Source organism: Herpailurus yagouaroundi, unplaced genomic scaffold (genome assembly GCF_014898765.1).
Source record: "Herpailurus yagouaroundi ecotype Mexico unplaced genomic scaffold, PumYag 28, whole genome shotgun sequence".
In the NCBI taxonomy this organism is placed as follows: Eukaryota; Metazoa; Chordata; class Mammalia; order Carnivora; family Felidae; genus Herpailurus; species Herpailurus yagouaroundi.
Window position 1 is genome coordinate 26,518,150 of NW_024412376.1, and position 17,221 is coordinate 26,535,370.

Consider the following 17,221-nt stretch of genomic DNA (forward strand, 5'->3'; position numbering starts at 1 on the left):
AAAGAATGTCCTTTCTCCATTATATATTCGCATCTCGTTCACCATAAATTAATTGGCTGTATATGCATGAGTTTATTTCTGGGCTCTTTATTCTGTTCCATTGATTTATGTTTCTGTTTTAGGCCAATACTGTGCTGTTTGATCACTGTAGCTTTGTGATAAAGTTTGAAAACAAGGAACGTGTTGCCTCCAGCTTTGTTGTTTTTTTCTCAAGATTGTTTTGGCTGTTTGAAATCTTTTGTGGCTCCATACTAATTTTAGGATTATTTGTTCTATTTCTATGAAAAATGCCATTGGAATTTTGATAGAGGTTAATTACATTGGATCTATAGATTTCTTTGGGTAGCATGGACATTTTAACAATATTAATTCTCCCAATCCATGAGCATGGAATATCTTTACATTTATTTGTGTCTTTTTCAGTTTCTTTCATCACTGTCTCATAGTTTTCAGTGCAAATGTCTTTAACACCCTTGGTTAAATTTATTCTGAGGTATTGTATTCCATTGGATGCAGTTGTAAATGAGATAGTTTTCTTAATTTCTCTTTTTGATAGTTTGTTATAAGTGGATAAAACAATAGCTTTTTGTATATTGACTTTGTAGATTACAACTTCACTGAATTTGATTATTCTAACACTTTTGGTTCAGTCTGTAGGTTTTTCTATATATAAAATCACCTCATCCATAAATAATGACGGTTTTACTTCTTTCTTTCCAATTTGGATGTCTTTTATTTCTTTTTCTTACCTAATTTCTCTGGCTAGGATTTTCAATGCTATGTTGAATACAAATTGTAGGAATGGACATCCTTGTGGTGTTCCTGATTTGGGGGAAAAGCTAAAACGTTTTCTACTGAGTATGATGTTAGCTGTGAGCTTGTCATATATCCTTTATTATGTTGAGGTATATTTCCTATATACATACTTTGCTGAGAGGAGGCTTTTGAGTTTTTATCAAACATAGATGTTGAATTTTCTCAAATTCTTTTTCTGCATCTATTGAGATAATAATATATGCTTCTTATCCTTCATTTTGTTAATGTGTTGTATCATGTTGATTGATTTGCAGATGTCGAACCATACTTTCATCTCTGGACAACTCCCATTTGATCATGGTATTTGCTCCTGTTAATGTATTGTTGCATTTGATTTGCTGATGCTTTGTTGAGAAATTTTGCATCTGTGTTCATCAGGGATATTTGGTATATCTTTTTTTTTTTTTTTTTTTCTCTTAGTGTCCTTCTCCAGTTTGGTATCAGGGCGATGCTGACCTTGTGAAATGAGTTTGGAAGGATTCCCTCCTCTTCAGTTTTTGGGGAGAGTTTTAAATGGATAGGTATTAAATATTCTTTGAAGGTTTGGTAGAATTTACCAGTGAGGCCATCTGGTCCTGGACTTTTGTTTGAGGGGAGGTTTTGATTTAATCTCCTTGCTGGTAATTGTTCTCTTCAGACTTTCTATTTGTTTATCATTTAGTCTTAGAAGATTGTGTTTTTAAGGCTATATCCATTTCTTCTAGATCATCCAATTTGTTGGCATATAATTTTGCATAGTAGTCTCTTAGGATCTTTTGTATTTCTTTGAGTTCAGTTGTAACTTCTCTTTCATTTATGGTTTTACTTATATGAGCTCCCTCCCCATTTTTTTCTTAGTGAATCTGGCTAACGTTTATCAATTTTGTTTTTCTTTTTAAATAACCAGTTCTCAGTTTCATTGATTTTTTCTGTTGTCTTTTTTTTTTTTTTGTCTTTATCTCATGTATTATTGCTCTAGTCTTTATTATTTCTTTCATTCTTCTAACTTTGGGCATTGTTTGTTCCTCTTTTTCTCATTCCTTTAAGTATAAAGTTCAATTGTTTATTTCATATTTTTCATGTTTCTTGAGGTAGGCCTGAACCTCTCTCTTAGAACTGCTTATGCTGCATTCCATAGATTATGGCATGTTGAATTTTTATTTTTATTTGTTTTAAGGTATTTTTAATTTTTTCTGTGGCCCCTACAAAGCAAATGTTTTGCTTAATGTTGTTCCATGGGTCCTTTAAGCTGTCTTCGCTTTTTGAACTTTTTTTTTTTCCTTTTTGTGCTCTGTTTGGGTGAGTTCCATTGCCTTGTCTTCCAGGTCACTGATCTTTTCTTCTGCAGAACTAGTCTGCAGCTGAACCCCTCTAGTGTATTTTTCAGTTTGGTTATTATATCATTCAGGTCTGTGACTTCTTTTTGGTACTTTCTTATATTTTTTATCTCCTTGTTAAATTTCTTATTCCTTCCATCCATTCTTCTCAATATTGGTGAGTATCTTCATAACCATTACTTTGATGATGTTACTAGGAAAATTGCTCCATTTCATTGGCTTTTCTCTCAGGTTTTACTTTGTTCATTTATTTGGAACTTAGTCCTCTATTTTCTCACTTTGCTTGACTCTCTCTGTTTCTGTATATTAAGCAAAACAGCTATTTCTCCATGTATTCAAGAAGTAGTCACAGAAAAATGGCAAATATTTCAGTGCCTTGGGGTGATAGCCTGCCCAAAAGTGTCTTTGATTCTTTCAGTCCCATGGAGGCTGGAAACACAAGCCCCCATGGCCACCAGAACCTGGTATTCAAGTGGCATGCCCTGAGAAAACTGCATATACCTGTTGCCTTTGGTGGGGCCATGGGGGAGCCCCAGGCCAGGGCATGCGTGCCCTTTGGGTCTAGCAAGCCTGGGCTATGGGGAAGTACCAGGCTGGAACACCTCCACCTGCTGGGTTTAGCAGTTTGGGTTGAGGGGAAACACTGGGTCATTGTAGGCGGTGATGGCAACGTAGAAAGAGAGTGCAAAAATGTCACCCACCAGCACCTCTGTTCCTGGAGCGAGTTCCAACATGCCTCTGACCCTCCAGAGATGCTTTAAGATTAGCCAGTGAATCTTCTTCATGCATTGTGTAACTACTTTTCAACCTACTGCTTTGGTGCTGGGCTCCAGGGCAAGCAAGCCTGTGCAAGCCCTTTAAGTTTGAAGTCTCGGGGCGCCTGGGTGGCGCAGTTGGTTAAGCGTCCGACTTCAGCCAGGTCACGATCTCGCGGTCTGTGAGTTCGAGCCCCGCGTCGGGCTCTGGGCTGATGGCTCAGAGCCTGGAGCCGGTTTCCGATTCTGTGTCTCCCTCTCTCTCTGCCCCTCCCCCGTTCATGCTCTGTCTCTCTCTGTCCCAAAAATAAATAAATGTTGAAAAAAAAAATAAGTTTGAAGTCTCTGTTTCCTATGGCTGTTTGGATCTCCTGGATATAAGACTGTTTGGTTTTCACAGCCAGACTTTTGGGGGTTTACATCTCTGGTGGAGGTCCCAATGGTTGAGTAACACGATGTGGGACTCTTAACCCTTGCTTTTCAGGGATATGCTTCTTATTTGTGAGATCGTTCCTGCTTGTGGGTCTCTGCACTGGGGGGCAGGGTTTGGGTAAGACCATATATCTGAATCTCTTACTCATCTCAATATGCTTTTTGTCCTTTGTTGTGGAGGAGCTGGTCAGGTGGTTTTCACATTTTTTTCAGAGAAAGTTTTTCTATACGTGGCTGTAGATTTGATGTGTGCATGGAGGGAGGTGAGTCCAGGGTCTTCCTAGGCTGCCATCTTGAACTGTCCCCCTGAAGTTTGTTTGTTTGTTTGTTTGTTTGTTTGTTTGTTTTAAATAAAATCCCTATCTACATTGTTCAGATCCATTTAACTTGAGTATTTTGTCATTTAGAGTAATAACTCATCAATCCGTTAGTGCAACCTTTCTTTATGTTACTTTTCTTAGTGCTATGAAATGTGCTATTTTGAATCTCTGAAATGTTATAAACCACCAGATTGCTAATTGCTTTGGATGCTGTGAAAAATAATTACTCCACATTATTTTTGATATTTAATTGACAGTGTAATGCATTTAACTAAAGACCTGCAATAAACTATTTCTAATTACTGAGTGTGGTGGAGTGGAAAAGTAGGCTGTAAAACTTTACAAGGGAAACAATGTTTTCTCCATTACATAAAAGTCATTGTTGATAATACTTTTTCAGAGACAAAAAAACAAAAACAAAAACCTCCCCAAATAGAAAATTCTGGAAATCTAGAAAGAGTTGTGGGATATTTTTACTCAGGATACAGTAAGGAAATTTGTTAAATTATTATTTTTGAATAGACTATACTGGTGATGGATGTCATACACTGCCTTTACCATGCTTGCACTAAAATTTCTCCTTCTTCAGTTGGCAGAACTTTATGAGGGAGATAATCATGCCACTGCCAGAATGAGAAATCTTTATCACTGACCTGTGTTCAATTTATTTTGCATCTGTAGGGCACAGCCGAAAAGCTATGCCTAATTTTAGATGTCATTGAAATGTGTAGATATATAGGAACTGGAAATGTTTTTGGCTCCCAAGGTAAGAACTTGTGTTATAAACTAATCTTTGAAAATAACTCTTAGAACCTGATGCAAGGAACTCCCACCGTCTAGAAGTGTCACAAATTGGGGTATAAAAGATGTTAGGCTCTTTGAATAGATAATGTGCTGTTTTCATTGCCTTATGTCTTGGGATATTATTAATAATCAGCATATTCTTCTTTTCCTCCTCGTAACCTCTGATTAAAATAAAATGTCTCCATTAATACATCATTAAAACGCTTATTTAATTTCAATTAAGTACATTTTCCAAAAGAAGACAACCAAAATAAGTGACCTGTTTCAGGGAATGTAAATTATTTTCAGAATTTCAGAAATTGAAAAGGGATAAGAGGAAGGAGAAAATGCTGGGCTGGTGTGAAGCGATAGCCCGTAACCCTCACAGAATCCCAAACAACACGCGAACACCTGAGATCTCAGGGGATTTGGCTGATGCCTCACAAACCTCCACATTGGTGAGTTGAAAGTTATTTTTCCTCAAAATGGCTTGTATGTAAATGGAATGATAAGGAAATGTAGAAAGGAATAAGTTTTTAAGTAAACGTTATATTTGTTTACTATAGTGTTTGCATTACATTGTTCATATAGATTCAGTGTAATTTATATTAATAAAAAATATCTAATGTCATATACTGTTGGAGCTTCATTCAGATTAAACAAGTTCTTTTTCGTTGTTTTTCCTTGGGCATTGCCCCTCCATTGTGTTAGTAATCTTAAAGAGTTATTTAAAGTTCATATCTTGCATTCTATACTGTGTAATGAAATCAGTGGAGGAAACCAAGTACAGAGTTACCCAAAAGTAGTGAAAACTCAGAATCGTTCCTTCTGTGTTTTCCTACATATTCTAAAAATGTCTGAAAAAGGGATTAATATTATAATTTTATATAAAATTGTGAATTAAAGAATTGCAAAAATAATTTGAAAAGTGAATCAATAATATAACCTTTGATTTTTTGTTTTCTGCTTTAAATTCAAACACTCAGCTTTAGCTAGCCATTATTTTCCAGTGATTGAGAAAGAAGAACTCATTAGCAAAAGGGGTTTTATGCATTCTTTGTTTCGATTTGGCTGCAACATTCTTCATTTTAATTTAAAGAGGACAAATACCATTCAGTCTCTAAGTTTCAAATTGACGTGTTAGATATATTTTAATAGTTGTTTTGCCATTTTATATGGACATGAATGTCTTTCATTAGCCTGACTTATTAGTTGATGAACATATAATTAAATGTGAGCAAAGATTTTAGGTTTATATTTTGCCCTTGAGTTATTTGATAATTTCTGTTATTTTAAGTAGAAATAATGATCCTGAGCAAACATTACTGAGTGAATATCAGGAGAAACCATGTGAAGAAATAGGTATTCAGTTGACAAAACATAGAAGCGTAATCCCGCTTAAGTTTCATCATCTTAGATTGTGAGGAGAGGGCCAAGCGTATGAAGAAATGTATGCAACACAATTAGATGGTCAAAGTCCTGGGAAATAGATTTTTTGAAATTATCATCTGTACTGTTTTATCTTACTCTAACACAATCTCTGGTAAATTATTATTTTCAGTAAAACTTCTTGGCATGAGTTAACACCATCTAAACATGTGTTACACAATATTTATATATAAAGCTGGACTTGTCAGGCATGTAAAAGCTAAAAATTAAAAAAAAAAAGTACTTCTGTGCTTTTATTAGAATGGTTTTAGTCCTTAATTTGTATTTCATAGAACCATAGATAAAAACCATAAAAATCCTAGGTAAAACTTTTGGCCTGGATTTCTCCTATTATTGGGTAACCCAATATTAGCTTAATTTTCCACATGTGGACTGTGGGGAAATTAATTGACTTTTCCAGTGTCACTTAGCTAGTAAATGATTTAAAAAAAAAAAAAAAAAAGATTGCTAGTAGCCAAGATTCTCAAGACAAGGATTTTTCCACTACACCATGCTGCCTCACTTTCTTGATGACATTTTCTTCCCATCCAGATACTGTTAGTAGAAAGAAAAGTCATGTTACCAATTTAATAAATCCAGTAATTAATATTTAAAAATGTAATGCTGTATTAGGTGGATAACCTCTAGCCACTGTAACCTAATTTCAACGTTTTGGTTTCTTAGCATAGAAAAATAAACGATGCCTTTCTTATGTCATAGCCAATGTATGTTGGCAGCTCTCCTTCATTGTCAAATGATGATTTAGAGATACGTGCTCCTTTTATCTTTTGATGCTGCCTCCTTAAGCACATGGCTTCTTAGGTCCCCAAGGAAAAGGAAGACACTGTGGGGGCCACTGTGCAGCCTTGAATGTGTGCATATCCTTCCATTGACCAAACGTAGTCTTATGACCCCATCTGAACTGCAAAAGAAGCTGGTAAATGTTAGGAAGCTACATGACGAGGTAGAGCAGATGTAATTAGGGAGCACCTAGGCCATCACTTCCATAGACCTTCCTTCTGGTTGCCAAATATTCATGTCATGTTTCCACTCCCTCATGAAAAAGGATTATTATTTTCCAAGAGAAATAACAAAAATATTGCAGTCACTAGTTTCAGCTCAAGTCCATGATCACTGGTTATTTATTGTCCTCATAGAATGATAATGATGGTGAATCACCTATGAATCAGTTATCTGTATTTTACAAACAGCTCCCAACATACATATATACTCAATGTATAGGAGATGAGTAGGAAGAGGAAAACAACAGTAATATTCATGCTTGAAAAAAGAAAGAATCAGAAATACATGGAAATCAGAGGTGAAATCCTGCTGCACAAACATTATAAAGTCTCCCTAACATAGAGATCAGGGAGGATCCTTGAATAGGCTTTCACCCTGCTCCATGGAAGATCTTCTTTGTTCGTGGTTCTCTCTGGCCTCTAGATGTGCTTTCTGAGAAGGTCTTCATTTTCTTTTATTCTCTTTGTCCACATTTAAATTGCCTATTTAGGGTTATATAGCCTTAAAATATTTTTTTCCTTTTTTGGGAAAATTATGGGAGCAAGAGTTGTTTTAAGTCTTAAATATTTTAAGGTTCATATTTCTGGTATCATGGTATTTTGAAACTACAGTTTTCAGAAAGCTTTATAGGATTCTGATCTCTTTGCTCCCTGATAGTCCATGTGTCTAAGGAAGTTCTTTCTTGGATGCCCTTGACTTTCTCTTCTCACATGTCTCTCTCTCAAGATGATATTGTCTTGAAAATTAGGCTGGAGGGGCGCCTGGGTGGCGCAGTCGGTTAAGCGTCCGACTTCAGCCAGGTCACGATCTCGCGGTCCGGGAGTTCGAGCCCCGCGTCAGGCTCTGGGCTGATGGCTCAGAGCCTGGAGCCTGTTTCCGATTCTGTGTCTCCCTCTCTCTCTGCTCCTCCCCCGTTCATGCTCTGTCTCTCTCTCTGTCCCAAAAATAAATAAACGTTGAAAAAAAAAATTTTATAAAAAAAAAAAAAAAGAAAATTAGGCTGGAGGATTACATCCTTAACCTGATCTTTGTACAGAGATACTTTATTCAACTGAGATGTTTTATTCGGTGTCAGCTCTAAATCTCATATTTGCCTGGAGTGACTTTATACAAATGTAAATTTTTACTGCATCTTTGTTACTCAACACTTACATCAATGTCATATATCCCATCATTTAGGGTTTAGAAGAAGCCAGACATTTCATCCAATAGGCCTTCCAAAACAGATCTGCTTTTACGCTAGTTCCTGAGATTTTTATAACACTTTGCTGAATGTAGCCAATAATCATTAACATACATTATTAAGTTTTGTTTTTCAGTCTGTTTAGAGTGCTGCCAGCCCAGCAGGCCCACTGTCAGCCTCTCAAGTTGATTCAATTTAAAAAAATAGCTCTTTTGCCAAGAGTTTTGCCAAAACATCATATAGATAGATGGCTTCCTACTTTTGAAATTGATTTCCTCACCACCCATTGCCTAACACCTAAGCCAGATATTTTAGGTTTTTGTTATGGTAGCACAGGCTTTGGCTACCAATTCCTATATTTGAATAATTGTAACAGTTGGGGCGCAGTAAGGAAAATAGACAACAGTAATTCTAACAAAGAATGTAATATGAACATTTATTTAATCATCTCTTGAAAGACTGAAAAAGTAAAAAACAAAACAAAACAAAACAGGTATACATGTTTAGTAATTGCAAGAAGTTACAAACACCCACACAGAGAGCTAACAGTGGGAGGAGGCAGAAGTTACTGGAACCTAAGAGGTTGAAGGAGAGGTCCCTCAGAACTGCCCCTCAGACTTGGAGGAGGAATGCTTCTCAACTGATGCAGGGAACTTGAGCTTAGGGGAGAGGCTCTGAGGGTCTTAGACCTAGACCATGAAGGAGATGTTCTTCTCAGTCCTTACATATTTAAGTGGGAGGAAGGGGGGATGGTGTAATATGAATAGTTCCAGGAGTATGAAGAAAACGTAAAGACTGGACCCACCTTCCACTTAAAAAGTGACTTAAAAAGTCATTGCTGAGATGACACTAGCAGAAACAGGGTAAGCAAGAAGTTAATCCATTTTCTCTCCCTGTCTTCTAGTTTTCATTAACCCTAGTATTGGCAGAACTTGACCAAGAGGTAATGTCAAAGGAGAAATCTGGTTTGAAAGCCCCTAGCTCCAGCATCTTAAAGTGGAATAGAGAAGAATTGATTTAGAGCTGAGTGGTATTAGCTTAGTAATCAGTATAAAAAAACAAGAATAGGATCTTGAACCAAATAAACTCAGAATTTTCAAAGGCTTAGCATGACAGCGTTTTCTGTTGCTCATGACTCATTCTGATAAAGGATGTTTGACTCTACAGCAGTGAATGCAGGGACCCCTGCTCCTTCCACCTCTTGGGGCTACTATCTTAAATAAAGGACATCTGAGTTTATCAGATATGGGAAAGAATATGAGTGGGTGACCATGAAAATATATGGTTTGGTTTAGAAGTGATATGTATCACTTCCACTCTGATGCCCTTGGCTGGAAATCAATGACATACCCTAGTATATCTGTCAGAATGATGGGAAATATAGTCTTCCTATACTACTAGGATAAGGAAATGGAGAGCATTCATCCAGCCTCTACCACAAATGCATTTCTTTGAGAGGTAGCAGTTTTGTCCTACATTTCCATTTTGTATACCCATACTTTTTACTCCTCTGCTGTCATCCAGAGTAGCTGAGGCTTTCCTGTACAAATCATACCCCATCTAAAGATGATGGTAATTAAGATGAGGAGGAGGAGGAGGCAGAAGAAGATGGCTGATTATTAAGTGTCCAGAAGTTTCTAAGTATTTTACACATATTCCCATTTTTAATACTCACAGGAATCTGATGAGGTGGGTATAATAGTTATCCTTATTTTATGGATGAGGAAACTGAGGCATAGAGAAATTTAAAAACCTACCCAAAGTAACATAGACAATATTGGTGAAACTAGGATTCCAGCAATCCAAGCAGTCTAAATCTGGTGGGCCACTCTATCATGTCACTATTTGAATTGTATACACTTAGCTAAACACAAAGACTTTAAATGAGATAATACATTAGAGTGTATCAAAGAGACAAAAAGCTTCTTTATAATCTCATGATTATATGTGATGGGTTATTCTCTGTTCTGTGCTGATGTATAAATACGGCCAATTGTATAGCCATTTTCACCACTGTGTCGTCAATAACTGACTTAAATGAAGAGAATAGAGTTTTCTAAAAAGCTATAAGGCAATTCAGGCTACCCGGTTTAAATTTTTTTTTTAATTTTAAATTTATTTATTTTTGAGACAGAGAGAGACAGAGCACAAGTGGGGGGAGGGGCAGAGAGAGAAGGAGACACGGAATCCCAAGGAGGCTCCAGGCTCCAAGCTGTCAGCACAGAGCCTGATGTGGGGCTTTAGCTCAGGAGCAGTGAGATCATGACCTGAGCTGAAGTCAGACACTTAACCCACTGAGCCACCCAGGCGCCCCAGGCTACCTGGTCTTAAATTCAGAATGTATTTATTTAGCTTAAATCTTTCAAATTGAATAAAGACACTGAGAGGTTTGAGAGATTATGCTTATCAAGCAACTCTCTTCACAAGTGCACCCAAAGGATGGGAGAGCCCCTTGTATGACAGGTAGGGAAGAAATCTATCTTTTAATTTTGTTACAACAGTTTACATATTAAAAATAAAAACAAAACACCCAATACCGACTATACCCTTAAGCAATATCCTGAATCAAATCAGTTTCAATATTACATTTTAAAATGAGGGCAGAGGAGATCATAATAATCAGAAATAAGAAAGGGAACAATTTTATGAGGAACAGAATTGAGAAAAGTCTATGGAAGTCAAAATAGGGAGATCAAAAGTGTCATTTTAGGTAGTCATCAATGACTCCAAAGAAAATTACTTTTGTCTAATCAGCGATGAGTCTTTGAGGCAATAAATGGACTATCGTTAGGTAGAGAAGAAGAACAAAGTGTGACTTTATATGTTTGATGAGGTGAATTGCCACTTCCAAACATGTATTCATCAGCTCAGGGCACATTTTGCATCCTTCTGCGTACGTGGTCCAGGATGAGGTGCGTGCGACTCTAGAATAGACTAAAAAGGAGAGACTAGATAAGTAAGCTTTCAAGGAGAAGTATGTAATACAGATATAGACATTCAAATGAAAAAAAAAAGATTTGCAATAAGATATATGCCTATAAAACTTTATAATTTCCAAAACAGTCTTTATTTGCATTGTTTCATTACAGTTCAAAACCATACTGAGATGAACATGACACAAATTTAATTATTCAAATAGGTAATGATATGGAGATGTTCTTAAGAGTTTTAGGTAATTCACTCCAAATCATAAGGCCACAGCTGTTCTAATTTCTAGATTATTTATATATTTATATTATTTATATTTATATATATATTTATATATATATATTTATATATATTTATATATTTATATATTTATATACCGCACCCATTATGAGAAGTGGATACTATTGTATCCAAGTGAAAATACTCGAACTCAGAAAGTCTAAATAATTGCTTTCAGTAGCAAGTAAGACTGGAGAAATGGTGAATCTGATTTCTGTCTGATTTTAAACCATAGGGGCACTTGTACTCCAATGTTTATAACAGCACTATCAACAATAGCCAAATTATGGAAAGAGCCTAAATGTCCATCAACTGACGAATGGATAAAGAAACTGTGGTTTATATACACAATGATATACTACTTGGCAATGAGAAAGAATGAAATGTGGCCTTTTGTAGCAACGTGGATGGAACTGGAGAGTGTTATGCTAAGTGAAATAAGTCATACAGAGACACACAGATACCATGTGTTTTCACTCTTATGTGGATCATGAGAAACTTAACAGAAGACCATGAGAGAGGGGAAGGAAAAAAAAAGTTAGAGAGGGAGAGAGCCAAACCATAAGAGACTCTTAAAAACTGAGAATAGACTGAGGGTTGATGGAGGGTGGGAGGGTGGGGAGGGTGGGTGATGGGTATTGAAGAGGGTACCTGTTGGGATGAACACTGGGTGTTGTATGGAAACCAATTTGACAATAAATTTCATATAAAATTTCATATAAAAAATAATAACATAAAATAAATCTTAAGATTTTTCCTATTTGCCCTAAAGCTTCTCTAAGAATAAGACATAACTTACTGATAGTACACATTTAAAAAATCAAGTTGCAGCTCCTAGGGAAAGTACCTCCTTACGCGGTGGTAAGTGTTTATTAATAAAACATAGTTTAAGTTTAAGGCATTCATGTTTCATTGTGTCATAATCTTTTATTTTCAAAATAGAACAGTTATTTTGAATGTTAGAGTTCCATAATTATTAGGCCCATGAAAAATCAGAAGTGAGAATATTGTACTTTTATTTTTACTTCTTTTAGAAGCATGTAAATGCGTTATATGTTTTAGTTGAAGAATCATATCATTATCACCTTTTTGTTATTCTTATTGCTCGTAGGCTCTACTGTTATTTCCTTGGTTTTATATTAAACTAGACCACTTGGATATTTGTGTAATATAGAAAAAAATCAGCACCTGAACTTGAGACTTTTTCATTAAGGATCCCATTCTTTATCATTGATGAATATTGACTTCCCCTGGGTATCATACAGAAAATGAATAAATGCATAGAATTTGTATAACTTTAATTACAAGTGTTCTCACCATTTAAATAAACAGTATCACAAAAGAGCAAAATTCGATGAAAACAAAGTAAGTCAGGTATAGTTTTTGCTATAGATAGATGAGTATAACATTTTTTCCTTATTCTATTCCAAAACTTGTAAAGATGAGGTAGAGTGGATATCATTTGCTATGCATAGCCATATCCAAGTCTAATAGGTTAAAATTTTTGTGTTAAATTGTGTGCCTTCTATTCATAACATTCAGCAGTGGAATTGGTTGAGCTGATTAGGGTATGTTGTGTTGAAACTAATATATAATATCTAATGACCAATTTGAGGTGAAGAATTACATCCTTTTGATTATTGACCATAAAATTTGATCCAACTTGACTGTTTATGCACAGATGTTAGCATATCAAACTGAGGACGAAAGTAATCTTCATCAATTAGTAATTGGGAGATTATGTTTATTGTGTAAATTAAAGAGGTGAGTATGAGTATTCATACATAAATATATGTATTCTTCATGGATCTAAATTATACACCTAAAAGTTTCTTTTTCTAGATCTTTCCATGGCTAGCTTCTTCATTCGGGTCTTAGCATATCTATCCCAACAACCTTGGTTAGAGTTGCTCCTACTCTCACACCCAGTTATGCCTCACCCATTATTTATGTTAGTTCTTTTTTGCTTTTATACGCAGACTCCTCTTTACCTGAAAATATTTATATAAGTATGAATACATAGTGGCTTATTTTCTGTTTCTCTGCACTTGAATATAAGATGAAAAAGGGAAGATCTGTCTTATTTACCTCTGTACCTGGTTTTGGAACATAATAGGAACTTAATAAAATTTGTGGAATGGATAAACAGCTTGAGCAGAGGGCATGAACTGAGTGAAAGCAAGTTTTGTTTGTTTTTAAAGCTCTATTAAGCGTATTATCTCATATATTAAATCCCTTATTCTTATTAGAAATGTCATATGCTTTAAGATATGGAAGAATTCATCTTAAAGATCAAACAATTCTGAGATGGTTTCTATGACCACAATACATAGTTAAGTTTCAGAAACTAACATCATGATTATAAAAACTATATTCTCCTGAAATGAGATCTGCTTTCAGTAAAGAGTTAGTATGGGAGGTAGTTTGCTCAGTGCATAAGACTGTGAAATGCAAATTTGTCCTTATTAAGAAATCACACTTGGCAGTTAATGTTTGCCAGTCAGTGTCCTTACTCTTTTCCCGTTTGTGCCCATCACTCACTTTTAGTCCTATCAGACTAAGGGAAATCAGACATCTGCCTATAGAAAATGGATTGGTATTGCCCCACAAACATTACCTCTCTGAGAAACCAAATAAAAGGGAAATAGAAAGAGGAATTTGAGTATATTAGATTTCTCATGAAACCCACTGGCTTATTTTCAACAGGCTCACCCTTATGTCTCTGAGCAAGTGGGCCAGTTGTTTATTGTGCAGTGGTCTTTATGCATTCTGAAAGTAAGTTATGTCAGGGCAGATAGAATTTGCAGAGTTTTTTCAACCTCACTGTCTTTTCCCTTTTAATTCTTTCTTATTTGATAATTTCTCAGTTATTGTTTTTAATTGCTATTACAAAGCCTTTACTAAGTACTGCCAAAGGCAGTAGTGGATGAAATCTAAAATTTTATTAGAATAACTATAAAACACAAATGAGGGAAATTAAATAAAGGACATTATGCCTTGCAGTAGCTTTGATTTTTGTAAGAAAGTAAAATCATTAAAAATATATCCCAGTGGTTGTTATGGAAACAGATTGAATTGAAGAATGCAAAGGGGAGACTGGTGCTTCAGACATCACACTAGGAAGAAAAATTACATTCACTGTGCAGCTGAAACTAGTGTGTTAACTTTAATTGTACAGTTACTGAACAGTGTCAAAACATGATCATTCACAATAGTAATAATTGATCTAAAAGTGCTCCTTACATGAAGAAATCTTTTCCTCCAAGGAGTAAATCACGAGATCGTGTTCACATCTGCTTGTTATCAAAATGTGTCATGTCTGTCACTTAATTTAGATATAAATTGTGAGCGCATCAGAATGAGGTTTAATTCCCAGTAGTTGTTGAATTCTCTCCGTATGGCATTTAGAACACACTGAATTTCAGATATTTTAATTTTATTATGTGAGGACCAATGAGCCAAGTTGCATATAACCAAATAGGAGAGGCCTCATGTGTGTGTGGAATTGAGGCACATTGTTTTTCTCCACTCACAAATGACACTGATGGCAAAGATTTCTTCTTTGTCCCTGATTTTGTAGAAATGTTTTGTGCTTTATAGAGAGGGAGCAGGTAGGATAAATTGACTTGATATTTGTCGGGTCAGCTTGTTTTTGTCTCAGAAGAAAAATTGTACCTGGAAATAAGTGGAACATGTCAGAGTAGGACTGAAGATTCCAGAGCTATTTCTGTGTGATAGTCTTATTCAATATTACTCAAAAAACAAATAGAATAGAAGCCTTAGACGAATATATATCTCAAAATACAACAATTAATAATATAATAGCTTTTTAATGCATATTCTATGCCAAAGGGTTTAGGTATGTATCTCAGAACTTCATAGTAATTCCGAAAGTAGGTTTAGCTGTTCCCATTACGCAGAGAAACTAAGGTTGAGAAGGATTAGAAAAGTGGCAGAGCAGGAATCTGGAGTTCTAAATGTTTCTGGTCCTCTCTGCTACTTCGTAGAGAATATTTTGTTCACGTAAATATTTGACAGGAAGTTACATGATATAACATGACGATTCTTATCGTAGAACAACTTCTCTCCTTAATCCGCCATTATAGTTACTGCACTACCTAAAGAATGAATTGTTTGGTATCTAGTGTTGTGAATTGTTGACTTACAGTTTGGGGCTCCAGAGCTGTCTGTTATCATGGAACAAAACGGGTAAATGAATCACAGAAGAAATCAGTGATTCACAACTGTCTGAATCACAGTAATCGCTCAGTTTAGAAAATCTCTTCATTTATTCATTTAACTAGTCTCTAGTGAGAGTCAGATATGTACCACGCATTATACTATGCAATAATTATATACTATCGGGTGGAAAAAAGACACAGTGAATAAACTCAAGAACCTAGTGAAGAAAGCCAGTAAATGCATAGGTCAAGAGTAGGATGGAGTATACACAGAGTGTTATAGGAGTCCTTAGATGGGTATCTAACCCAGCTGTGGAGGTTAGAGTATTCCCCATAGACCACTAAGAGTTGGTGATATAAAGAGGATGGTGGTGAGGAGAGGAGAGGAAGGGGCATTCCATGAGTCTATAGAAACACTTATCACAGAAAAATTTAACCACTGTATTCTGTTTACTTTTAAAGACGTATCAGCTATTTGGCGTAATAAGTAAATAGAATCGCCTTTAAGAACAAAGTTAGAGGGGCGCCTGGGTGGCTCAGTCGGTTAAGCGTCCGACTTCAGCTCAGGTCACGATGTCGCGGTCCGTGAGTTCGAGCCCCGCGTCGGGCTCTGGGCTGCCGGCTCGGAGGCTGGAGCCTGTTTCCGATTCTGTGTCTCCCTCTCTCTCTGACCCTCCCCCGTCATGCTCTGACTCTCTCTGTCTCAAAATTAAATAAACGTTAAAAAAAAAAAAAGAACGAAATTAGAGAAGTACACTTAAAGATTGCACTTTCTGTGGGTAGTGGAATTAAACTAAATATTTTATATAATTTAGTCAGCATTAATATCCAACATGTAGTCTTTTAAAAAAAATTTTTTTTAATGTTTATTTTTGAGAGAGAGACAGAGTATGAGTAGGGGGAGTAGGAGGGGCGGAGAGAAATGGAGACACAGAATCTGAGGCAGGCTCCAGGCTCTGAGCCATCAGCACACAGCCCAAAGGGGGCTCGAAGTCACCAAACCAGGAGGTCATGACCTGAGCCAAAGTCAGATTCTTAATCGACTGAGCCACCCAGGCGCCCCCCAACATGTAGTCTTATATATGTATTAGGCTCTTAGCAGCACTTCTAGTAATTTAGTGACCACATGAAGGGTAGGTTCCATTGAGAGAACAGTGACTCTTCCCAGTGAACCATGCAGAGGAGTCATGTGTCAAAACACATTCTCTGGAGGGAAATATGTAGTGTAAATGTATATGGATTTGCTCACTTGGCAAAATATACAGTGGGAAAATAATACAACAAAAGTTAACATAGATTAGGTATATACTATGTACCAGACATTGTTTTGAGTACCTGACATGTTAACAACTCATTTAATCCCCGCTACGGGACTGTATGAAATGTACAAAATCCCCATTTTGCAGAGGAAAGAGGTAACTTGCCAAGTTTACCCTGCTGGGAAATCTCATTTTAGAATACATGCTCGAATACACTTTGCTATGCTGCAAAGAATATACCCAGGAAAGATAAAAACACTGACTTTACTAGAAATAAGTTTAATTGAGATTCACATTTAAATCTGAATTTGTTGCACATTTTGTGGAATACATTGTATATATAGTGCATATATTGTATTACATTGTGTGTATTATATATATTGTGAATAGATTGTATATTATACTGTATATACATGTACACCTTGTGTATATATATAATAAATACACATTATGTATATTAATATATATTTTTAAATTCTCATAACAGCTCTATATATAGACATTATATTTCCAGTATC

At 35.9% G+C, this 17,221-nt stretch overlaps 1 protein-coding gene across 5 annotated transcripts in view; it reads left to right on the forward strand.

Annotated features, from left to right (window-relative positions):
* MARCHF1 (membrane associated ring-CH-type finger 1) overlaps positions 1-17,221 on the forward strand; it is an 889,619-nt gene that overhangs the window by 562,772 nt on the left and 309,626 nt on the right. For all 5 annotated transcript variants that reach the window (XM_040471208.1, XM_040471222.1, XM_040471216.1 and 2 more), the window contains one exon: positions 4,732-4,880. In XM_040471208.1, the coding sequence (XP_040327142.1) occupies positions 4,770-4,880 (111 nt within the window). In that variant the 5' untranslated portion in view covers positions 4,732-4,769. The remainder of the gene's footprint in view (positions 1-4,731; positions 4,881-17,221) is intronic.